This window comes from Pyxicephalus adspersus, chromosome Z (genome assembly GCF_032062135.1).
Source record: "Pyxicephalus adspersus chromosome Z, UCB_Pads_2.0, whole genome shotgun sequence".
NCBI lineage: Eukaryota > Metazoa > Chordata > Amphibia > Anura > Pyxicephalidae > Pyxicephalus > Pyxicephalus adspersus.
The window spans coordinates 21,518,104-21,545,409 of record NC_092871.1 but is presented as its reverse complement, the minus strand read 5'-3'; the positions used below and the strand labels follow the sequence as shown (position 1 = coordinate 21,545,409).

The 27,306-nt window shown below is 39.9% G+C and overlaps 1 protein-coding gene across 1 annotated transcript; it reads right to left on the bottom strand.

Annotated features, from left to right (window-relative positions):
* Window positions 1–325: 325 nt before the first annotated feature.
* On the bottom strand, window positions 326–21,459 carry BLVRB (biliverdin reductase B). The gene is made up of 5 exons (XM_072431063.1): window positions 21,303–21,459; window positions 12,429–12,590; window positions 5,203–5,292; window positions 4,101–4,232; window positions 326–817 (listed from the first exon to the last, which is right to left on the bottom strand). Exons 1-5 carry the CDS (start codon window positions 21,379–21,381, stop codon window positions 657–659), a joined length of 624 nt encoding a protein of 207 aa, XP_072287164.1. The 5' UTR covers window positions 21,382–21,459; the 3' UTR covers window positions 326–656.
* Window positions 21,460–27,306: the final 5,847 nt, after the last annotated feature.

The following is a 27,306-nucleotide window of genomic DNA, read 5'->3' as shown; positions in this document are numbered from 1 at the left end:
GAATTTTTTACCAAAAATCTCTGGCTACTATTTTTTGGGGCTTCAGTTCTGTTTTAAATAGTTTTCTGACCCTGGCGATGTATTCTGAACAGAAGTAGAATCCTACTTATTAATGGAACTTGTTGCTTGCAATGCCGTATCATCATGGTGCATATGGATATTATGGATGGACACTCATTGGCTCCAAGAGCTAATCTAAGATGTGCACAGAAGGAGAGTTCAGAGCTCCTATATTGACAATATTCCTCTACAAGGCTCTAGCAGGTATCTTACAGTTACTATGATGCAATATATGGAGAGAAAAAAAGAGAAAAGACTCAATAGGTTTTATTGCAATGATTTTATTGCAATTTTACACCAATATCAATATTAGCGTTCATCATATTAAATCTCTTTAAAACTTTGCAAAGAAAACTTATTTAAGGCTTTTAAATTTTATTAGGTTTTATTTTTGTCAACTGTATATCATGGCAGCCACTACTGAGAACACAGCCAAGCAATTTAGCAGAAACTTTAGCCATCATTGTGGTGATACAAGATTCCTGGTCCCTGGTGAATTGATTAGCTGAATATAATTTCAATCTGAAAAAAAATGTAACTCCGCTATTATTTCTATGGCCTACAGGTATAGAATTTAATGCTTGCAGATAGAGAAGTTACAAATTGGCGTAATCCCGGGATAGTGTGACACTCTTCCCATCATATTCATTGGTCTTCAGGCACTGGAGAAAGAAGTGGCTAAGGTCATGAGTGGATATCACATTGCCTCCTCGTTCACCCACAGTCACTTTGTAATCTGCTGTGAGGGGCTTATCAGCTGTACACAAAGTGAGAGACAAAAAAGTAACAATGTCAGGCACACAGTTCCCAATAGAAATGAAGTCACTATGTCAATTGTCTGTCAACAGGTTCATTCAATAAACACAACACTATTCTCCCAATAATAACAATTTATACAGCAGTGGATTTATGGCACACTTAAATTACAAATAAACTTGGTATTGTTCAAGCAGAGTGTAGAGATACTGGTACTTCCATGCTGTAACTAGATCTTCCCGCTCTGAGGGTTTTAGTGTGAGTGTCATGTTTATTTCCCATTCTAACCTGCATGATGTTTTGATGTTACTATGGCAGTGCTTGTGTATTAGCTTGTGGTATAGTTGAAGGGACTCCGACACAAACCTACAGACTTGCAGGTAAAAAGCACAGGAATAAATAAGTATTTTATTTGCTTACTTGTAGTGTTCCTTCCATAAATTTTCAGTCAAATGAGTCAATTCACTAGCACAGCCTCTCATCTCCTTGCTCGTCCATCATGGCCCTCTCCTCTTTAATAATAAACAGGATTTACATAGCGCCAACATATTACGCAGCGCTGTACAATAAATAGGCTTCTATGAATGTGTAAATACTCTTTGTGTTGGCCAAGCTCCTCTACCCCTTTTCTCACCTTTCTAAATAACCTCTCCTGCAATATCTAAAGCTAGCAAAGTACTTTCTTGTATTAAAAGAGGAATAGACTGCAGTGATGGAGACATTATAGTGCCCTTGTACAAAGCATTGGTCAGACCACATCTGGAATATGCAGCCCAGTTTTGGGCACCAGTTCACAAAAAGGACATTGTGGAATTAGAATGAAGGGCAACCAAACTAATAAAAGGAATGGAGGAGCTCAGCTATGAGGAGAGATTAGCTGAACTGAATTGAGAAGAGACGTTTGAGGGGGTTATGATCACCCTGTACAAATATATAAATGGTCCATATAGAGAACTCTCTTCCCCATTATTCACTTTGAGATCATTACAAAGGACAAGAGGGCACTCTTTGCGTCTGGAGGAAAAGAAGTTTAAGCTCCGGATAAGGAAGGGATTGTTCACTGTAAGGTCCCTATTTAATGTACAGCGCTGTGTATTATCTTGGCGCGACATAAAAACCAGTTTATATAGTAATAGTAACTACTTACCAGTAATATTATTAATAATGATAATAAAAACAATAAGGTCTGTGAAAATGTGAAATAGGCTACCTCAGGAAGTAGTTTCAGTAACTACTATAGATTGCTTTAAGAAAAAACTGGATAATTTTCTTGAAGAACAGAATATAACTGGGGATTAAAGCTATTTTTTCCCCTGTTGGAGCAAATTGCACCAGGGTTTTTTTTTGCCTTCCTCTAAATCAACAATATCCAAAGGGTTTTATATCTGGGATATGTTTATTTCCCTAGTGGTTGAAGTTGATGGACGTATGTCTTTTTTCAACCTTACTTACTATGAAACTATGTGTCTGGCAGAGAAGGAGCAAAGAGGAATAATAATATGTCACTTGAGGGACATTACTAAGTCTGATGGGGCTTCTGGCATCACATTCATGACAGTTGCATCCAGCAGAAGTCTCAGTTTTGGGTATATACATAAGGAAGGCTTTTACATTTAAAAATAAAATAACCATATAACTTTTTAAAAAAAAATTTTGTTGAAATGAATAGTTTGGTGACAGAATCTATTTAACAAGCTCAAATTTAAGTTTTCATCTGCAAACTTCCCTGTAAGTAACATTAAAATATTCATCAAACTATCAATACCCATCCAAAAAATGAAGAGCAGATTTTTTGAAACAGCTAAAGGATGATCACATATACAAAGATTTAGCTCCCAATACACTGGCCCATGGCTCATCAGTCCTGGTTCTGCTAGGGTAGTGAGCTTGGGGTTTTCTCTTGAACCTTGGCTCCAACGTCTACTGAAATAAAGCATACCACTGACCAAAATACTGCTAACTTTTCTGAATTTCATAGCAGGTCTGTACTACCCAAAACGTACGTTTTATTCCTCTTCTTCATCAATCATGGATCTCTCTTCACATTTAGTAGTGCCTACGATCAAACTGATTTCAAGAAAAATCTATGCAGGACCAATGTGCCAGGCCTGCATTTGTTAATCCCTGCATTAATTATTTACATTAGTTGTATGGGGGGCATAAATGTACCTGTTCTGTACCAAGCTAAAAGGGCCATGCTTCGAAGTTGCTGGCGAACCGTTTAGGTCAGGGGTCAGCAACCTTTACTATCAAAAGAGCCATTTTGCCTCCTCTTCCACTAAAGAAAAATAGTCTGGAGCCGCAAAACATAACACAGTTTTTTCATTAGAACACCGGATAGGGAATCCCCCTCCTCCGCAGTGTCTTGGGAGGAAGGGGATCCCCCATCAGAGATCTCCCCGCGGCAGCCGAAGGGAGCCACAAACAAGGAGGCTGAAGAGCCGCATGTGGCTCTGGACCTGCAGGTTGCAGACCCCTGGTTTAGGATATAAATATTTCTTTTTCTCAGTAAGGTAAACAAAAATGTTAACTGCGTGTTCTGCACTTTACCCATCAAACAAGTCACATGAGAAAGATCAGCAGGTACCAGAGATTTAAAGAAGGAGCTATTATCTTCCTGTATGTGCTTCTTGGAGAGACCTATAGCTAGCCCTATGGCCTGTTCACGCGTGTGTTTGCTTTGTGAAAGAGCATACATATTTTTTTACTTCTCAAGAATTTAATATTAAAATGCTTTAAAGGTATCTTTGCTTATACAATTAACCAGAAGCAAAAAAAAAAAAAAAACAATTCAGTACTTCTGGGTATATAGAAGCATGCACCTTGCTCCTTGTGACAATTTCTGGGCCAATCGCCTAGCACCAGTGCTGTCATAAGAGGGCCATTCATAGCCCTGTGTAAGCTACAACACCACTAGCTGTACTGCAATGGGTAGTTTACATAGGTAGGTTTTCCCTGCTTTCAGTAGTCTAAAGTGTAGAAAACTGAAGGTGAACATATGCTATTGGGGAGGAGAATATTAAAATGAACCTTTAGTCTTTACCTCTGGCATTGGCACAGCACAGGTTAACTTTAAGAAAGCCCACTGAAAAAAAACAAAGGCACCAAAATGTTGCCATCATGTATTTATACTACAAAACCCTATTCCTAAATGTTTCAATATCACTTTGCATAACCCATAAACAGAAGCATGTTAATACACATTGGAGTATGTACAATTGCATGCAGTAATGCATGTCATGCATGTAGATGGTGTGATTAGGTTGCTTAGTTTTCCCAGTCACCTGCAATATGTGGAGGGAGCACTGCCACATAGTCCAGTCCGGAGTCCTTCAGGACCTGGTGCATCCGGATGTGATCCTGTGTCACAAGCACAAGTGGAGGGGGGACTTTTGCAATATCCCACAGCAGGAAGGCTTAAATAAAAACACAGAAATGGTCACTAAACTCATTAAGGATAGAAAAGAATAGTGCATCAAAGTTGATGCCAGTGATGGAAAAGTAAAAGGGCCAGACAATGGCAAGCAAAGGACCACCCCTGGCCCATGGGCCTCAATTTGGGGGCCACTGATCTAGGTAGTCATGGTAAGCTCCAGCCTTCCAATCAAGATGTGAGTACTAGACAGATATTGGCAAAAAAAGAACAGGAGCACCTCAACTATTGTGCAGTATTGTTTAAGGTTTTCCAGGTAGATGTCATTGTTTTTTTTAGTAAGTAAACCCCCTCCCGCTAATTATAAAACATAAAACTGACTTGTCCACTTTCTGCTTTGTCTTTAGCTACCTACAGACAAGGGGTGTTTGTTATTGGATGTAATGCCTATCTCATCTCGGTGAAACCTCTGCAGGATGATCCTTTGCCGCTTCCCACGCCCTGCCCCTTCTGTGGTGACCAGAAAGGTAAGTTTGAGCAAAATGAGCATGCAAGAGTGCTCTGCATACATACGTTAGATTACTGTCCCTGGAAAATGAGCTTTCCTATGCACAGTAGGTATGAACCAATGCTGAACTGAGGAAAGGGTGGGGTGGGAGAGTGTCCTCCTCCATAGGAAACAGAAGCAGTCATTAGCTGTTCATTCAAAAATTTAGAAGGACTGATCACTGAGCAGAAATGGGGGGGCAGCTGTACAGTACTTGATTTACACCCAAGATGATAAATCATGAACAGTTGTCACAGGTGATATAAATCTACTTTCTGAACATAGTTTAGCCCTTGTCTTCAAGGTAGTCAAATCATAACTACAAAACAAAGGCCCTCTAAAGTCTAGGGGCTGTTATAACAGAGCCGTTTATTCTTGGTTCTGGAAAGGCACGTCTTTAAATTGTGTATTATGCTAATTCCAGAATAATAATTACCAGCAGGAAATGCAAAAATCTAATACTCACAAGACATGCAGCCCACCACTTTGCGAATTCCATGCTCTTTCATCGCCTCCACAATATTCCGAGTCCCTTCTGACATCATTGTGGTCGGTCCTGTAATGACATGTTAAACTGGACTTAATAAAACCATACAATTTGTATTTACAATAAGAACACCTTTTTTTTTGTTATGTTGTTATGATGCATCCAACAGTTGCATATGAAGGGATTAGAAATGTAATTCACGTGTTTTCACTCTTCATGTCACAGCTTAAATCTGAACCAGGAAGAAAAAAATTGTTCATCTGCTGCGGGTGCTTTCCCTAAACTGTATTATCAATAGCATGTTTCATAGAGAGAGTCTGGCAAATGGAAGAGCAGCTAGTGTATGGTTTGTAAGTTAGAAGGTGTCTGCATGGAAGGTAGGTGAAAAAGTTAAATTTGATTGCACGGTTCCTCTTTTTAAAAAGCAAGCCTATTAGAGTGCACCTGTTTGGGAAGAGGTGTGTCTGGGTGCATGTAAATATGGCCACGTTACAAAGCAAAGTTTGATTTAGGCAGGCAGTGGCTCTCCAACTTTTAGCTGTGTATCTATAGAAGTGTTTAAGGTTTCCTCTAAAGTTTGCTAGAAGTTTCTTAGCAATAATCCCTTTGTGCCCCAGGTCAGTTACCATTGACTCCAATGATCTTTTTGACCTACTGTAAGGAAGGGTCCCCCCCACGCTTGCCAGCAATGTAAGAGGAACTTATCCTACTGACCCACAAGCTAATGTACTGTGAGCTGTGGATATTATTATTGTCAGAGGTTCCCTAGCTAGGACCTGAATGGTATTTCAAGGGTTTCTCTGTGTAAAGAGGTTCAGAAAGCCTGGACTATTATAACTAAGAACTTCATATTATATCATTACATACTCTTAACTATCTACCAGACATCTCAAGAATATTAAATGCAAAATAATAAACAATGGTTCCTCCTAGTGGAAGTACAGCTAAATGACACTCACACTAAGCAGGAACAAGATTTTTGTTTTACTTATGTCATCTTTCTTTTATTAGTAAACAGATCTATATATATATACATATGTAGCAACATCAGACAAACTGGAAGAGGAAATTAGGTAATTAAAAACAACAACAATAAAAGCATTCAAGGCTTATTCCTATCAATTCCACTAGTGGGCAGACCAGCTGAAACCTGGTAAGAAAATTCAAATATTGTCTGGTACAGGACCTTTTACATGCATTCTTCAGTACCATGACATTCTTCTTTTTTTAAAAGTTTATTAAAGAAAATATAAACAAAACATTAGGAAGTGTACAATGATCTCTCTCTCTTCATTCGTTCAGTCGGCTCCCGACTCTTTGTAACCAGATGTACTTTTGCACGCCAGCTGTGTCTGTTGATCACTTCTTCTTTCAGTTGTTGCATCGGCATGTTCATAGCTTCACATATGCTGTCTATCTATCTTAGCCTCTGCCGTCGTCTTCTTCTTTTGCCCTCAAAGTTTCCAAGCATCACGTATTTCTCCAAAGAATCCAGACTTCTCATTATGTGACCAAAGTATTTGAGTTTTAATAGCAGTATCAACACTTCCTGTGAACACTCTGGCCTTATTTCTTTAAGTATTGACTGGTTAGATCTTCTAGCAGTCAAGGAAACGCTCAGTAGCTTTCTCCACACCCAAAGTTCAAAAGCATCAATTGTACAATGATACAAAAATACAAAAAAATTATAATATTAAGCTAACATGTTACACTAAACAAAAGAAACATTCAAGTATTCTTCTTTTAAAGGTATAGCGAGCTTTTACTTGGGAATGTATCACAGAAGAATAAATATTAAATAAACACAAATAGGTGGAAAAAACATATTTTTACTACGGTCAACAGATGTTGCAGGCAGCATGTTCTTAGTAACATTAAAATTGCATAGAAAAAAAAGGATTTACAGTGTATTATATGTGAATGAAGAACCAAAGCCAGTCGTACATAGACTATTTATTCTGATCTAAACCTACTGTAGGTATCTTGCAAAAGTAGTTCCAAAGAGAAGTAATATTTACATATATATGGATTGTAATTGGCCCTGGATTTGAAATGCCTTGCCATAACCTCAAGTCTGTTCCTGTACACCTGGGAGTTTTGGATGTTCTATTAGGTTTCATGTGCTCCAGCTTCTCCTGATGTATCCCCAATAACACAAAGTAAAAGGCCAAAGGGGGGATTTCAACAGCATGTTTGCAGAACTGGAAACTAACAAAGATCCCAACAATAAAGACTTCAAGAAAATCAACATATTGTCATGGATGACATCTTTTCAAAAATAGGAGTATGAAATGGCTTGTTTTTTAAAGAGGATCCGTCCATAATCAGGGCCCAAAACACTTCTATTTAAACTACAGGCAAGGTCACGTTGGGACCCTGGTCACGTGCCCAAATCTTAAGTGCCATATTAGTGCAATGGGAATTAATCCAGGGAATTCCATCATCATCATCATCATCATCATCATCCTCTACTAACATCACTGATGAATTCACCTTCTTCTTCTGCCTGCAACTAATCTCCACTTATCTCTCCTTCTACAGGTATGTCTCCCATTCATCCAAATCTCAGGCCTGTGCAATTGTTTTCCCATGCAACCCTCATCTGATTGTATATGGTACGTCTCCCATTCTGCCAAATCTCAGCCCTCTGTATGCAATTGTTTTCCACAGGAATTGGAACAAAATTGGACACACTATTTTACTCTGCCAAATCCCATCTCCTGCCTTTGGACTGATTTATCCACCTGGACTCCAACTCATCCTCTGCTGCTGCCACTCTTAACTGCTACTTTATCAAACCATCTCATCAGCAAGTTTACAAGCCTCACTTGAACCCATATTACCGGACTGCTTCTCTTGTACTTCAGTTTGCCACGTTGTTTATTGTAAGCATATGGTTCGCAAATTACCTGTAAAAATGTATTATTCACCCTGCTCTTTGTTGGCACTACTCCCTGTCCTACTCCCTGTCCTCCCCAGTCTGATAACTCATTGTCTCTCTGCTCCTTCACTCATCTGATTTCTCTGATTTCTGTCTGTGCTCCTGCACCTTTCTACTCTACTGATACTTTCTTCTGGTGACATCTCACCCAACCCTGGTCCCCCCCACAGCCTCCACTTTCCATACACTTCTCAGCAAGACCCTCCCTCCTCCTAACGTCCTCCCCATTCACCCTACCCCTAAGTTCTTACCCCCTCTCTCTGGCAGTCTATGGAATGCCCGATCTGTTGGCAACAAGTTAACCTCCATACACAACCTTCCCCTTTCTAAATCTCTGAACTTTCTGGCTCTCACTGAAACTTGGCTTTCCTCCTCTGACTCTGCCTCTGCTGCTGCTCTCTCCTATGGAGGCCTGCACTTTACACATACCCCTAGACCCTTCTCTCACCTAACTGTACATACAGAGTTCTTCCTACCCCACCCTCTCATTTTCACCTCTTTTGAAGTCCACTCTGTCCATCTCTTTAGCCCTTTACCCCTCATTGTTGCTGTTGTCTACCGCCACCCTGGCCCAGTATCACAATTTTTGGATAACCTTGTATCCTGGCTGCCACACATTCTTTCCCATTCCTATCCTTGGTGACTTTAATGTTGCAATGGATGAGCCCAACCTTCCCTCCTCAGCCAAACTGCTCTCCATTACCTCCTTATTTGGACTCACATAGAACATCAATGGCCCCACACACATAGCCGGACACACTTTAGACCTGGTATTTTCCAAACTCTGCAACATCACCCTCCTTGACAACTCACCATTTCCATTTTCTGACCACAACTCTTGCCCACCTTTGCCACATCCCAGACCTGGTCAATGGCAGAGAGATATACGTAACCTTGACCACAACCTTTTCTCAAACTGCCTTGTGTCCCTAACCCCCACCCTCTCCAAAATCACCTCCCTAGATGAAGCTGCCACCATGTTAAACCACTCTCTTTCTTTGGCTTTGGATAAAGTTGCCCCTGCCACCTTCCGCTACACCCGCCCTGCCAACCCCCGACCAAGGCACAACAATCACACCAAACCGCTACACAAGACTGTTCGCGCAGCTGAAGTCGAGAAAATCTGGCCTCAGCACTGACTTCATGGACTACAAAGCCAAACTACAAATCTTTAACAGAGCTCACTGTCACCAAGCAAAGTTATTTCTCGGCAGTCATTTCCTCTCAAGCTTCCAACCCACGCAACCTCTTCTCAACAATTGACTCCCTCCTAAACCCCACACCTGCTCCCCCCACAACTTCCTTCTCTGCCCAAGACATTGCCACCTACTTTAGAGATAAAATAGACAAAATCAGACATGATGTCTCTGCTCACCGAGCCACTCCAACCAGACCCAACCCTTCCACCTGTAAATCATCACTGGCCTCCCTCAGCCCTGTTACTGTGGACGAAGTCTCCTCTCTTCTCTCATCATCTCCATCTACTACATGTCCGCTTGACACAATTCCTTCTGATCTACTCCGTGCCCATTCCTCCACCCTGGCCCCTGCCATAACTGAACTATTCAACATCTCCCTTTCATCTGGTAAACACCCCTCAGCTTTCAAACATGCCATAATTCTCCCTATCCTAAACAAACCCTCCCTACCCTCTAACTACCGTCCTATCTCTCTTCTACCACGTCTCCGAACTTCTTGAACGCCTTGTCTACAAAAGACTCACCGATTACCTGAGCACCAACTCTCTCCTTAAGCCCCTCCAGTCTGGTTTTCGAGCTGCCCATTCCACTGAAACAGCCCTTACTAAAGTGACCAATGACCTCATCAGAGCTAAGTGTCAAGCAACTTTTCCCTGTTCCTTCTCCTTGATCTTTCCTCTGCTTTTAAAACTGTTGATCACCCCCTTCTAATATAAATCATGCACTCCATTGGTATCAGTGACACTGGTTTGCTCAGTGACACTGCTCTCTCGGTTTGCTTCCTATCTGTCTCTCCTCTCTGTTGGTGTTCCCCAAGAGTCAGTCCTTGGACCAGTTCTTCTTCTCTGTACACCTACTCTCTCGGTAGTCTCATATCCTCCTTTGGCTTACAGTACCATCTGTATGCTGATGACACTCAAATCTATCTGTCCACCCTTGACTTGTCTCTCTCAGTCCTGGATAAGGTCTCATGCTGCCTGTCAGCCATATCATCATGGATGTCTGACCGATTTCTGAAACTCAACCTGGATAAAACAGAACTCATCATCCCCCCCCCCCCCTCAAATTCCAAATCTCCCCCTGACATATATCTAACTGTTAACAACACTGTTATTCGGCCCTCCCCTCAGGCACGTTGTCTTGGCGTCACCTTTGACTCGGCCCTCTCATTTACCCCCCATATTCAGAACATTTCCAGGTTCTATCACTTTCACCTACGTAACATCTCCAAAATCTGCCCCTACCTGTCCCCTGAGACCAACAAACTCCTCGTACATGCTCTTATCATCTCTCGTCTGGACTACTGTAACCTCCTCCTCTCTGGTATTTCACTAACCTGACTCTCTCCTCAACAATCTAATATAAATGCTGCAGCCAGACTCATCCATCCTTCCCACCGCTCCTCTTCCGCTGAATCTCTTTGCAGATCTCTACACTGGCTTCCATTTCACCTTAGAATCAAATTCATCTCCTGTGCTTTGCCTTCAAATCCCTCCACAGTTATTGTCCCACTTACATTTCTGACCTGGTAAAAAAAATATTCCCCCAGCTGCTCTCTCCGCCCCTCCAATGATCTACTAATGACTTCCTCACTCATAACCTCATCACACGCATGGATACAAGACTTCTCTAGAGCTGCCCCAACTCTCTGGAATGGTTTCCTCGTCCTATTTGGCTTGCTCCTACTTTCTGCTCATTTAAAAGATCACTCAAAACTCATTTTTTCAAACTCGCCTACCTGTCTTCTTCTGTCTTTTGAAACCATCACTACTTCCCACCACTACATATCTCCTATTCTTTTGTGTGTAATTTCCCCCACCTACTAGATTGTAAGCTCTTCAGGGCAGGGTCCTCTCCTCCTGTGTCACTGTCTGTATTAGTCTGTTATTTGCAACCCTACTTTAATGTACATCACTGCGTAATATGTTGGCGCTATATAATTCCTGTTTATTAATAATAATAATAATAATAATAATAAAGAAAATTTAGCATTTGTTAAGAAGCCCATTTGTGTTTTTTTTTGTTCTCTGCATAGGGAAGAACCCTATACACCTGAACAGAAATACACAAACCGACACCTCAAAATATGTACTTTCTTACAACCCACACCTCCTCCAATTCATTCATTTTCACTTCCAAGCAATATTTAAGTTTTTAAAATATTGTGCAGCACAATGCAAGTCTCTCAAAAGCAGAAATGTGACATGAATGTAACTTTTATTCTTTGTTTAATGCTATTTTAACCCAAACTTGTAAATATATACTTAATCAAGTGGCACCTCAAGGTCTTGCACACAACATCTCCTTTTAGGAGCTATATTATTATTATTATTATACAGTATTTATATAGCGCCATCATATTACGCAGCGCTGTACAAAGTTCATAGTCGTGTCACTAACTGTCCCTCAAAGGAGCTCACAATCTAATGTGCCTGTGGTGTGTCCTGGATGGGATTAGCACTGCAAAGGCTGGAGTGCTAACCCCTGAGCCACCGTGCTGCCCAGCCATAGAACCCAGGGGTGCCGTTTTGTAGAAAATGACAAAGCTAACATAGTAGGGGGCTCTGGCCCACACTTTTACTGACCAATAATAAGATCGTCTTAATCAATAATGGACAAATAGTTAGGAACACAAACTGTTTTTATAAAAACAGGACACAAGGTTTCAGGGGTATAAAGAGAAGCTGGTAGGTTTCTTCTATGGAATGTAAATGCAATTTTACTTACCATGTTAACAGACAGGTACACCTCAAAATTAACCTATTACATCAAAATACATGCATTGTGCAGTGTCCACAAGTATATTTGTTAATCCTTAGAGTTTCCTGTGGGCCTAGAGAGCCTGTGGACCACCAGTCCTATTAAATATCGTACCCCCTAGCCCTTTTGGCGAACAAAGGCTATCACTTTACCCAAGTCTTTCCAAAAGTCAAAGCTGCATGTACATTCATGGCTTCCAAGCTGTTGAGAGGTTGGTGGAAGAGAAATGGAACAAACATAAAAAGAACTGTCCTAAGGATAATGTTGGAAGAAAGCGGCCATATCAAGATAACAGAAAACCTTACCTAGATCATTTCTTGTTCCCAAGACAATCACCACAGCATCTTGTCCCTCTACAGCTTTGTTGACGTCGTTTTTATTAAGAACATCTCCAACTACGATCCGGGTGGGTTTCTTGTCAGCGGGGAGCCGTGCAGGGTCCCTCACCAGTACGGTTACATTATATCCTGTAAACAAAACATTCCATTAATTTATCTAATAACTGTACACCATAAAGCAAATAGAGTTAAACTGGATCTTACTTTGATGCATTTTATCATACCATATAATTGTCACATCCCACTCTCTCTATTGTTCCCTGAACCATACATCAGCCTCAAGTTAGTTACACACTGTGCAAAACTTTTGATCAATGAAACAATCAAAACATTTACTATCCTATTTATGATTGAAATTTGGACAGAATGTTGATTAAAGCTTGATCAGTCACAGATTCAACTGGATAATTTTCACATTGGAATTGAAACCACTGTAATGCTCAATTGCTCTTGTCCAACTACCAATCTATTTGCAATTCCACTACTCTTTGTACACCATCTGGCTTGTACCAGTCTTAGCTAAATTGCTATCTAGGCACATTTCAGGTGATCCCTTTTTAATCAAATGCTAGTATTCTTTTGTAACCGCCTTCATTGAAGTATCCAATGATCTGGTATTTGCAGGACTAATGCTGGGCATACACTATTAGACGCATGCTCAATATGGAACCTGAACAAAAATCATTTTGGGGGATACCGGGGATACATTTTACTACCATGCACCACTCAATATCAGACAGCTTTATTCAGTAATCTGATTCTAAATTATATGGGAAACCACCACCATTAGCTTTGTACTGTCTGATAACATATAAAACTATACATTAATCGCCTGCCACTCTATAAAAAAGAATGGCCCTATCTAATCAATACTTTCTTGAACTTTTGTTAACAATTTGATTGGGAATGTTTATTATAGATTTTAGTTTGATTCAAGTTTTAAGTCAAACATCTAATAAATTAAGCACATTTCATAGGTTCAAAAAATATGCAGTTAAGTTGTGCTATTGACATATGACTATGGTAGGGACATTGTGAGTTGAAGGACAGCTAGTGACATGGCTATAGACTTTGTAAAGCGCTGCGCAATATTTCGGCTTCATATAAATACTATGTAATAATAATAATGTTCTTTAACAAAACAATTCATAATTTCACGAACGATACCTGATCACTTTGCAGCAATTGATACAACTGATTGCCATCTTCTTACTAAACCCTGTTTTAGTCTTGCACTTTAAACAGTTTTATTACTTGCTCCTTTCCTAATGTCCTTGCAAACTTCCTCCATGTGTATTTCTAGTATATTCAAATAAAGTAAAGACACAGACATTTAACACACCTTGATGTATGTGAAGATTCACAGGTCCCTCAACCATTTTCCAATAGTGACATAGTCACATGAAGAAAAGGTGTGCTGAGAAGTATAGAGGCTGCCCCCTTCTCTATAAAACCACGACTTGCCTAGCTGTCATGCTGATCCAGTGCCTTCAATACTGTCTGAATCACTAACGTCAGACAAGTATTACAGCACTTTAGTCAGTTGTAAATGCAGCTGCCACCATAAGAAACTCATTAGGGAGGACACAGACAGACAATTCACAAAAATAGATGTGCAATGATACTGTGAGAATATGTAATATTCTTTTTTTCTGAATGGACAAATAAAAGATCAAATGGCAAAAGATAATACAATATGTTACTTTCCCCCCGATAAGTTGTCCTCAAAACCCTGCAAACACTGATTGGTTGAATTTGGTGGACTTTTGTCTTATTAATGTGACAATAACTATGCAACCTAAAAAAGCACTTATACAGTTATGAGAAAAAGAAACACCCTCACTAATGTCATATGAATTAGGGGGATAGGTATGACCACCTCTGTAAAAGCAGTAATCTTGACAACTTGTTGGTCTGGAGCATTCAGATTTGTGTCAACGCAATACCAGGAAAAAGACAAAGGATAGGAAAGGAAAGACATCAGCATATGTGTTAGAGAAATAATTGTTTCAGCCCATCAACCTGGGAAGAATTACAGGACAATTTTAAAACTTTAAAGTCCATCACAGTGAAAAAGATTATTCACAACTAGGAAAACTTTCAGAGTTTCCAATCTTCCCAGGGGAAGGTAATTAAGAAAATTTACCCCAAAGTCAGACTGTGCAATGCCAGAGAAGCTGTAAAGACCTCAAGTGCTACATCTCAGACTCTACAGGTGTCAGCATGCTAAATGTTAAAGTTTATGGGCATACAATTAGTAAAAGAATAAACAAGTATGGTTTGCTTAGAAGAGTTGCTTCTTCACTCTAAAAACATCATAACAACCTGGAATGGTATGACTTCTGGCACAATGCCTTTGGACAGATGAGCCTAAAGTAAGGATGTTTGGTGAAAACCAAAAACAGCATATCACATGCAAATAAACTGTCAAGCATGGTAGTGGAGGGGTGATTATTTGGGTTTGCTTTGCAGGTACCAGACTAGGTCACCTTGGAGTCATTGTGTCAGTGGCTCAGTGGTTAGCATTCTGGCCTTTGCAGCTCTAAAGCTGCGTACACACTTCCAATTTTTATTGTTCAAAATGAACGACGAACGATCGATTGGGCAAAAATCGTTCGTAAAAAAAGTAACCAACGACGCCGACGAACGAGGAAAGTCGTTGGAAATGAACGACCGGACCGGCGGATCGGATTGGACGACGATCGTTGACCATCGTTCGTGTGTACGATCGTTCATTGATCGTCCATGGTCTGAGCATGCGTGATGAACGAACGTTCCTGTGGTGCACGTAACTTCCTGTATCGTTCAAACGATCGCATCTATTGTGTGTACAATATCTACGAACGATCGTGTCGTTTCTGTATGTACAGGATCGGTGCTATACGATCGTTCGCAGATATCGTGCAGGATCCTTCGTCGTTCGTTTACCAACGATAATAATTGGAAGTGTGTACGTAGCTTAAGTCCCAGGTTTGATTCTCAGCCAGGGCTCTATCTGCACAGAGTTTGCAGGTTCTCCCTGTGTTTGTGTGCGTTTCTTCCCACATTCCACTATGCAGGTAGGTAAATTAACCTTAGACAGCGATAATGACATATGGTAGGGACATTAAATTGTGAGCCCCTTTGAGGGACTGCTAGTGACATGACTATGGACTTTGTAAAGTGCTGTGTAATATGTTGGCTTTATAAATACTGGATAATAATATTTGAGTCAACCAATAACTCCTCTGTATACCAAATGTGAAGATATCAAGGTAAATCTTGGCTGAAATTTGCTCATGCCACAGGATATTGATCCCAAGCACACCAGCATTTCGACAACACGATGACTGAAAATGACTTGCAACAGACCTGTCTTGGTATGTAAAACCTTAGAATAGAAGAATGGTGTATATTTTTTTTCTTCTCATGACTGTATATTTACATGGACTAAGTGTTGCAAATGATGTAAATATAATGAAGGCAGGAGATAGCCCGGCACCAAGCAGTTTCAGAATGCCATCAGCATTGATAGCCTAAGCAGCCTTTTAATTAATGCATTTTTTACTTTATAAACTTTTTGGGGTTTTATTTACATGGGAAAACCATTGATGTAAAGCACAACTGTTCTAACCCCATACCCCAGCATGCTACCTTTTATTTTGACCTAAAAAGGAACTTAAGGAAATATAAATGAATAAAGCAGTATAGGAAAATGTTGGCACATAGGAAGTCCATTGCCTTGTGTTAGCTACAACATACTATCCTACCAAGGATTTTTTTTCCACTCAGTGGCTACATAAAATGAAATTGAATCAAATAGAAGATATACATTTCTGAGGAAGTCTACATTTTTGTGAACCAAAAACACTTGAATGTAGCCTGCACCATATTGAATAAGACTGATATGATTTCTATGTATAGTTTACAAATGTAGGCTCTCTTTAATGAACAATCCTGCACAATGGTTTGGGGTTTTGCTGATCTTCTTATCTCTCTGCACTTCTACTAGACATGGTCTTTCGAATTGAAAACAATAGATGCTCTGCATTCCTTAATGAAGTACAGCACCATAATTTTTCCACTGGTCAGTGACCGTGTAATGGAGCTAAGCCATAGCTAATGGGAATGAACCTGGAAGCAGGATTGTTTTGCCTTTTTTATGACAGAAGGAGGCATTAATATTGTGCATTGGTTGTGTGCTGCTGACATGCAATTTATTCTTTCACGTGAAGTGTGAATTTTAATATTAGTTCAATTCCTCTTTTGGTCTCCAGTTATAAAGTGTCAGCAACAGTCAAGGCAGGCAGCAGGAAGTGCAACTTGTACATGACTTGTCAGTCATTTTCGGATAAGGCCCATGTAAACAACCTCTATGGTAAAAATGGTCTCTTTTTGGTATTTGTGGTTTAATTATAATATAATTGTAACTCCATTTACAAATACTGTTGTTCCCATAACCTATGCAACCATCTAAAGGCAATGTACAGGAGACATTTGTCACCTGGAACATTTGGTGACTCAAAGCAGCAATTTTCCAACAAGACCAAGATTTTTTTTTGCAGTAGGGTCTTTAAGCAGAAGAAAACTTTGCCATAATCAACAAGTATGCACAGCATTTTTTGCAAATTATGGCACAAACTTCCTTCTGTGCTGCCCTGTGCAGCACTGCATCACTGGAAGCCAAAAATGTAAAATCGGAGCTTACCAGTCCTTAGATGAGGTAGCTGCATTAATTTACCTTTTCAGGCTTCATTATTCTAATTTTACTCAGTATTCTGATAAAATTGTACCTGGCAAATAACTCACTTTATTTCATATGGTTACACCCACTCCTCAACTGCACCAACAGAGGAAGCCATGGCTACAACCCAAACTGAACTTTAAGCAGATCTGCCTCTGCTCATGTCTATTATACAGGGAATAGGTGGATTTGTAGTTAATAAAAGGACATTTAAATTTTTTCCTCGCAGAAAAAAAGAATGTAGCTACCACAGCTATGGACCGGTAGATTACAATATATTACATTTTTGTTCTTGGGTTTAGTTGTTATTTACATTTGCAAATACACGGCAAACGTATGCACTGTTAGCAATACTGAATCACATTCTGGATAATACATTTATTTTTCTATAAATAAAAATGCTGTTTAGGGGTTCACACCACAGGCCACTGTAATATTCATTACTGTACAGCATCTCTTGTTTTCAATAAGCAGATGCATGGTTGGCCTGTTGGTTTGCACACTCGCTTTTGCAGCACTGGGTCACAGGTTCGTATCCCGGACAGGACTCTATCTGCAAGAAGTTTGTATGTTCTCCCTGTGTCTGCTATGGTTTCCCCCTACTTCCCAAAAAAAATGCAGTTGGGTTAATTGGCTTTCCCTTAAAAATTGTCCTTAGATGACCATGACATTAGATTGTGAGCCCCTTTTAGGGACAGTTAGTGATATGACTATGGTCTTTGTAAAGTGATGTGTAATATTTTGTCGCTATATAAATACTGGTTAATAATTGACAAAGAAATAGCAGGCCCCTTGTATATGAATAACTACAAACCATACAGAGGAACAGTTATTTTAATAAAATAATATAGCTGTCTACATTAGGTGGTTCTCTTTCATGTATGTATTCAAACTATTGTTCCTTTTTTGATTTTTGCCTACATAGGGTTTTTTTTTGCCTGGTTACCCGTCAGCATTTTTGGCAAAAAAGGGAGGAGAAACGGTGCCTTATCACGGGTAAACACAGAGAGGGCTCATCGTGACTCAGCAAGCTGAAAAGTGTACAGGGAAAACACCAATCTCATGGAAACTCTCTATGTGTTTAGTATTTACATCTTCCCATGTGAAAGCACACAAACACAAAAAACACAACAGCAGGGAATTAGGACAGATCACAGTTTCTGCTCAGGGGTCTGTAGTATAAGTGAAGGGGTTTATGCTACATATAAATGAACAGAAGAGCTGAGTCCAGTTAATGTGTAACATATCAGTTTCATGCACAAACAATGAAGGAAATGAAGGGTATAGGTATTACACATTAGAGACAATCCGTTCTTCTTTTTCCTGCAATATTTTTATGTCTATTCATGTGTCATAGTTAGGCCAACTTTTTCCTTCCATAAAGAGGGACAAATATGAGATAGTATGGCAAAAACTTATTTGAATAAATAGCACTGAATATTGGACAGGGGGACATTTAAACTGTGTCTATACACGGTATCTCCTGTACATGTTTAACAAAGTCTTTGAGGTCATGAGGGACAGTGCCGGACCCCCCTCAGCGACTGACTCCTACTATAGACTTTAGTAACAGCCTCTCAATGCAGACCTCAGCGACACACTCTCAGGCAGCCCAAAATGTACCCATTTCCAGACTCCTAGCTACTTGCAAGCACCATGCCATCCCGAGTGCATTTATTAGGTCTTTAGAATTTGCCAGCTTACATGACCTGAAGCAGGACGGGGTAAAGGCTTTTTATCCTCTCCCACATTTATGCCTGTTAAAGTGTTCTACACCTGAAGCTGGGATATGAAGTAGACTTGCAGAACCTTGAGATTTTGTTCAAACCCTGGGAACAATGGGGATAGTTGGGAGGTATATTAAGTACTCCACTCCTAATGTGCCTGTTGGATACTGGCATGAGTGTTCTAACATTTGGTGCAGGGAAATGGCATGGGCCTGCAGAACCCTAAGAACTGGATCAAATTCTGGTATGATCTGGTGGTAATTGCAGCAGTTGAGAGGTATATATATAGTACTCTACTACTACTCTCCCATACCTGCGCCTGTTGGATACTGGCTTGGGTGTTCCAACAATTGGTGCTAGAATATGGCATGGGCCTGCAGAACCCTGAGAATTGGATCAAATCCTGGGATGATCTGGTGGTAATCAGAACAGTTGGGTGGTATTTATAGAACTCTAATTCTACTTTCCCATACTTGCACCTATTGGAGACTGGCATGTACTATGCACCATGGTACAACATTATTAGGAATCAGCATGTTTGTGCATATATGTACACCTAATCCTTTCTGTGTTACAGTGCGTTACTGTATATACCATATCACAGACATTTGTAGCTATCACCCCATTTTCGTCTATACGTCCTATGCTTAGCATTGAACAGTACTTTATACAACATTGTTATTGATTACCTGGTTTATATATAAGTTTTATCCTATATGTGGTTTTACATGTAACTATCCACCATCAGCTTGTTCAAACCTGTTAGGCATCACTGGGGAGCAATGTGCATTTCATGGTCATGCCTCCTGTATGGTGCACACTTATTCCACCCTGCATGTAATATTATTATTATACAGTATTTATATAGCACCATCATATTACGCAGCGCTGTACAAAGTCCATAGTCATGTCACTAGCTGTCTCTCAAAGGAGCTCACAATCTAATGTCCCTACCATAGTCATATGTTATTTAATACAGTCTAAGGTTATTTTTTGGGGGAAGCCAATTAACCTAACCGCATGTTTTTGGGATGTGGGAGAAAACCAGAATACCCGGAGGAAACCCATGCAAACACAGGGAGAACCCGCAAACTCCATGCACATAGTCCAAGATTCAAACCTGTGACCTAGCGCTGCAAAGGCAAGAGTGCTAACTTCTGAGCCACTGTGCTGTTTATTACAGATATGTGAACCTGAGGAAGTGTACATAGTGATAAGGGAAGGCACACTCTACAGTAAAAGTATATCAGCCTAAATTGTGTAACCCAATGTGTACAGTAAAAAGTTGACCCACAGAAATGCAGTTGAAGCCACTAAAGTGCAGGAATGTGTGGTGAAATTTATTGTGAATGCCACCCAACGCACTGCATGCAACACATCACAAACAACTGCATGCTACATCGCTTCATTGCTATGTTATCAGTGTTTTTATGATCTGTTGTGCCGCCAGCCTATTTATATTGATGCCCTGCAACACCATGGATTGCTAAAATGTTAATGGGCCCTCAAAGATGAAATATGTTTTTGTATAAAATATGTAGGTCATGACCAGAATTGGTAAGTGCATGGCTGTTGTGTTGAAGTAACTACAAAACTTTTTGCAACCTATTACCGCTAGGCAAACAGAGTGGCAGGAGGGTAAAGGTAAGGAAAGCATAGGCAGCTGGTGGGACCCTTATTAAAGTGGACCTGTTACTTTGCCTTACATAACAGCCTGTTATGTAACTTGCAAATTGAGAATTTGTCACATTGTCATATTCCAACACTTCAGCTGTTTAAAAAGCCAGGAATGATATGCCAAATAAACCAACCGGATCTCAATTAAAAGTGATTGTGGATTATTTTTATGTGGTTGATTTTGATTATTGCATTTCTCTTACTACATTTGACTTTAAGTGAAAGGCAACAAAATCTATGCCCTGAATTATTGTGGCTTCCTTTTTACAGTATCTGTTGCCCGATTTATTGATACATCCAGAGAAAAATCCTAATCATAGGCCTGTTTTATTGACAGGCAATTATTGTAAGACCAAATAAGTCAGGAAAATGTTCAGATACTTACACTGAGTTTAAATGTTACAATTGCTGCAGGAAAGGTGAAAGTTATCAAATAATTTAATACTACAAGACATGTACTGTGCATGCAGTCATAGGAACAAGAATGCAAACATTTGATCCAAACTTGACCTGTAACCAAAATCCTTTTTTATACAATCACCATTAAAATTAAATACTCTTTTTGGCTGCCCATGCATTATCCACATACACCTGTAATTATAACATACCTAGCCACACTTTCTATTAATGCAAGCATTTCCTGCATTCTACACAGCAGTATGATAGGTACAACTGACATCCTGCCTTTATAGGAAGAATGGGCATTTTAATTACCTTCATCCAGGGCTTGTGCCAGGGTCACCTGCCCAGTCATTCCAGTGGCACCAAAGATTACAATGTTTTTGGGTGCCATTGTCACTCTGTACACAGTCTGCACACTCTCACTGCATGCTATAACAGCCCAGGCACACAACCAGTCTAGGCACCGCCCCTTAGTGGGAGGAGCTACACTGACATCAATTTAACTGTCTCACTGCTGCATTCACAGTTTGCAATGGATGTTATAATATGAAATCTTTGCTTTCAGAATATTTTTTTTTGCCAGCATTTGTCATCTGATATAATGTCTACAGTTTCCTTTGAGTTGCATGAATGGAGATTATTGCATTGGCAAGAAACCATTTGGAAATATATTTTATGTTCAGACTTATTCTGAATTTCTCTGTTGCCTTTATGTCTATGAATTCACTATCTCCTGATCATACATGATCTCCTGATCTTACATGATTTTATTTATTAGCATGAAATTTCCTAGTGATTGTACACTCATAAAACTGCGGGGGATTTTCTTACTATCTCTAAAATTGAAAAATCAACAAATGATGCTAATAAACACGAAAATTGCAAAATTGCATTCAGGCAAGACCTTTAGTAGGATGATGCCCTTTCTGCAATAAGGGGTCTCCCCTTCAAATGTTAAAAAAGCAGTTTAAAAAACATTTTTTTACCTTAAATTAAAAGTTATCCACTCGTTTATATAAAGTAAAAAATGTGGTGATGGGTCTACTTTAAGTGGATATCCAGAGACTAGTCTCTGCATAAATCAGCTGGCTCTCCAGAATAATGCTAGAGGTCACCTAAATGATCTTCCTCTTGAAGTTCTTAGCCATGAGTCCCTACCAGGGCATCAGTAGTAACAAGCTGATACTGCAGTTCTGGTCCTCCTTCCAACCAACCAACTGCACAGAAACTTTTATAGCATCACCGAATTCAAGTGGCACACAGACATTTCTACTCATGTGATTAGATTTACTAATAACTTCTTAATGCAGGACAACCTTGAACAATCCCAACCCTGAGGATCAGCACTCAGTGTACAGAGAAAAAAAAAGTGCTGAGAGGGAACAGAATGATCTCTGGCCAGTCAGCCATTTGGATTATTGTTAATTATAAATGTTTATGTATATGTTACCTTACTTTCAGGTGAAATGTTTTGAGAATTTTCTTTCCCAACACTCCCCTCTTTTTAGTTAGTCATGTCTTCTGTCAGCACGGTGGCTCAGGGGTTAGCACTCCGGCCTTTGCAGCGCTAGGTCCCAGATTCGATCCCCAGCCAGGACATTATCTGCATGGAGTTTGCAGGTTCTCCCCGTGTCTTCGTGGGTTTCCTCCCACATCCCCAAAAAAAAAAACATGCAGTTAGGTTGATTGGCTTCTCCCTAACAATTGACCTTAGACTACATTAATCACATATGACTATGGTAGGGACATTAGATTGTGAGCTCCTTTGAAGGACAGTTAGTGACACAACTATGGATTTTGTACAGCGCTGTGTAATATGATGGCGCTATGTAAATACTGTATAATAATAATAAAGCAGCAGTCACCAACTGGTGGTCTGAAAAAAGTTTGGTGGTGTACAGAAAAATGTTTGCAGTTTTTATTTTTTAATAATAATAAAAAAAAAAACAAACAAACAGAGAGTTAGGAGCTTTCTCTGCAGTATTCTTGCAGAGGACAAGCTTTTCCACTCAGGCCGTGGCTGCTTTATTTGGCTTTGTTTGCCGTTGTTAAGATTGAGGTCTGTGAAGATTGCAAAACCTGGATCCCTATAGCCAAAGGAACACTGAGTGCCATTGTCCAAATTTAGCATAGGGGCAAATGGTGAAGCTCAGGCTGGCATTTGAGTCGGGCATCTAATTAGCACTTTGTTTTAAAAATTTCTGCTGTGGCTTTAACCCAACCTTTCTCAACCATTTTAACTTGAAGATAGCTTGAGATAACTTTCTATTCTTGGAGAACCCCTGCTATAAATACTATATCCATAGCTCATGGTACATTAGTGTGGTGGTCCATAAGAATCCCTACATTGATAGCCAGTGGGAAGAATGTCACCCTTACAGATAGACAAAAAGGTCATTGGTGTCACTTGAACTGACCTGAGAGAAACAAATTACTTATTGCTGTAGGGAAACCTCCAGCAACATTTGAAAGAACCCTAGTGGAGAAACACTGCTTTGACCTGTTGATATGTTTGTTTTATGATTGAAGACAAAACAGAAGAAGAAAGGGAAAGACAGGTTTTTAAGACATATGTGAAAAATATCTTTGTATTTATTATATATGGAGTCTAGGTAGTCCTATTTCCAACATGACACTCCTAGTCTATATATACAGATCAACATAGCAAAAATGTTGACAAAACAAATATATATATATATCTCAAAGTATTGAGCTTGTCTCATGTCCCGACACGTTTCACCAGATTGGCTTCTTCAGGGGATTATTGAGATCATAATGGTAGATGCATTAAAAGTAAATATTAATCATTTCTTGATGCTTAAAAACAAAGATACAAGGTATCAGGGTGTCAAGGAAATATCCACATTGGGGTACCCCTGGATCCTTGAAATATTTGGTACTGGTGCTTCATATAAATTTGTTTATGAATCCCAGGAATATTAGGAGAGAACAGAGTTAGAGTAAGTGATGAGAAACTTTAATGAAACAGTGTCATCAGGTAACGTGTTCATTAGATATTAAATAATGTGTGTACATCCTGGTATTTAATCATGGTTGAATGGAGGCATAGTCCTTCACTGGTATGTTTGTGTGGGTTTCCTCCCACATTCCAAATACATGTAGTTGGGTTAATTGGCTTCCCCCAAAAAAATGCCCTTAGACTGTAATAAAAACGTATGACTATGGCAGGCATTAGATTGTGACCTCCTTTGAGGAACAGCTAGTGAAATGACTATTGTCTTTGTACAGCGCTGTGTAATATATTGGCGCTGTATAATAATAATACCTATGCAAGGACTTTCTGTCTGCTGATGATGTTGATTAAAGTTAGGATTTATGTGAGAAAGAATATAAATTTAAAGGGAAATACTTTGATTATATTGAGAAATGTGGCATATATTGTCTGTAAGTCCGGACTGTAATATATTTTTTACTGTATGTATTGTATTTGTTTTTGTGTTTATACAACATTTTTACATGTATGTCTTTGTGTGCAATATATTTTTATTTTATTATTTTTATATTCAAAGTTGTTGTGTGTTTAAACCTTTGCGGACAAATTTACAGGGGGATTTTATTACTGAATAAATATTAACCTTGCTATTATTCTCAGTATTATTTGCCGTACAAAATGCATATTATATATTATAAGAGCAGCATTTTGACCTTTGCAATGCTGGGTCCCAGGTTCAAATCTCTGCCAGGGACACTATCTGCATGGAGTTTGCAGATTCTCCCCATAATTGCATGGGTTTCCTCCAGGTACTCCGGTTTCCTTCCACATTCCAAAAACATGCAGTTAGGTTAATTGGTTTCACCCCAAAATTGATCTAAGACTGTATTAAAGATTGACATACTTAAAGTCATTAACATATGAATGTGGTAGGGACATTCGACTGTGAGCCCCCTTGGGGGACAGCTAGTGACATGACTATGGACTTTGTAAAGGATGTAATGGCGCTATAATAATCCTGTGTATAAATAATAATAGTACAAGGTTTAGAGACATCGCGGCTGTTGCAGTGCTGGATGGGGCTTTTTGGCAGGTAAGTCTGAGATAAATGATACATAAGGTAAAACCCCTGGTTGCCAGCAGTAAAGGTACACCTACTTTAAATAAATATTTCTTGAAGTGAAAATAAAGTCTGAAAAAAAGAAAAATTGTTAGGAAGTAAACATGTTTTAGTAGGCGAGACTTTAATTAGTGTACAGGTATGCAAGGAAGGGTTCTGGATGGGCCCCCATTTTTGGCTTCCAGTACCCTTAGACGGCAGGGTACTGGGGAAGAAGCCCAGGGTAGTATAGCAAACAATGGATGTGTGTTTAGTAGTAATGTTCAGGGTCCTGGAATAAAAGGAAAGGTTGGGTGGGCCTTTTCATTCCACCCTAGGACCTAGCCAAGCCTGACAGGACCTGGTGTGTAGGCGTTACCTGTGCTGGCAGGTGGGGCTTTATATTCCCAGGGAGTTCTGTAGGAGGTGCAGGGTGTGTTACCTCAGGTGTGGAGATAGGACTCTGGGAGCACAGAGAAAAAAACCCTCCAGTGGAAGCTGCACTCCCCAAGTTTTGGGACTATATTGTGCGTTGTTGCCAATTTGGGGCAGAAGGAAAGCAAAAGTTTGTTTTTATCTTTCTGAAAAAATGTTTTTGCTTTCAATAAAAGTTTGGACTGTATGGCTGTTAACAGTGTGCTGTGCTGATCCTGGTTCCCCCAAATGTCACACTAGCTTCAGACCTGCCTTGGGATTCAACTAATCCAATGTAGCTAGCACATGATCAGCTCGATCACTCACACCACAGCTCCCGGGTCTTAAAAAATCAGTGTCTGCAGACATGATATCAGCAAGCGGTAATATATATAACTTTCTGCTGCCCCCATTCAATCCTAATGGGGCTGTGATGGGTGAAAGCTACATGTAGCATTGGTTCATTGGCATGATGAAGAAGTAACTGCACTGCGACCTCACTGCCAGTCTGACAAAGCCTTTGTATGTACAAAAAAAACTTTTTTCACTTTCTCAGAGCAAACTATTTTTTTTTTAGTATGATGCAGAGAGCTGCGTCCTAGAATAACCTGCCTTCGGAACATGTGCACAGGAATCGGTGGCCACCGAATGGGCGTAGAAAGAATAATATTAATGCAGAAATGGCTGGGAAGTTGACAATGATGGAGAGGGAAAGCATCGAATGATCATTGATGGAGACCGGCACACAGAGAGGTGCAATAAGTCTCCCAAATTGTGTAAGTATGCTGTGTACATGACTGTAGAAGAGAGTCTTTGCATTCATCAAAAGCTCCTTGAGATAATTAGGATCTGCGGGCAGGTGGTGCAATGGGTCAGGTGAGGTCCCAAGTCCGTTCTGCACAGGGCCCTCTGTTGGCTGCGTCCACCACAATGGGTATTTTTTGGGGTTTTTGTTTTCCTTATAGATACATTCGCTTTACTGTTAGAAGTATGAATTTCTGTTCTGTGCAGCCATTCTGGCTTCAGATCCCACAATCGAAAACCATACTAAGGTTTATCTTCCATCTAAAGGTGTCCCTGGATTTCTGTGTTTGGCTCTTCATCCTCTGTGTGGTGTGATGTTGCTAATCAGAAAATTGGATATAATTTTCCCACTTCTGGCTACAAAATATCAGCAACTTAAACACGTATACTTTGGGTAACCAATTTTTTTAACCTAAATAAGCTGTCATACAGAACTGACCCACTAAAGTTACAATATTCAAATATATGCATAGCTGGCAGTAGCGCCACCTGCAGGCTACTCCTGAAATCACAACTGAGAATTACATTTTCTTGTGATCATGTTGTTTGTTTTTTTGCTGTGATCCACTAGTCAGTGGCGTTTATTATTTACAATAAATGCAATCCATGACCTACGACAAATCCCTTACAAACAGTTCCAGCCACAATACGAATACATAATAAAACTGGCATTTAAAGGCTTCCCAATTTATATTAAGCTTTTTACAGCAAAGTCTTCATGGATGTATTTTAATATCAGTCCCCACACATGAATAATTTCTTCTATGTAATAAAAAATTAATTTAGAGGTAAACCATTAACACAATGCCTATAGTCATGTGACGTCTGTTTACACCGCATGCGTACTGCTCTCCTTCCCGGTCACATAAAGGTCTGCGAGGATGGGGCATCGCGCACGCGCGGGATTTCTATATCATTCAAGTGTGCCAGATGCAGCTGATGTTGGCCTGTTAATACGCATGCGCCGGTATCTATCTTTGTACGCGCGCCCCCTAGCGGAAAATGTGTTGTGCTTGATGTGCGCATGCGTTGCTGGTGTCTGGTCC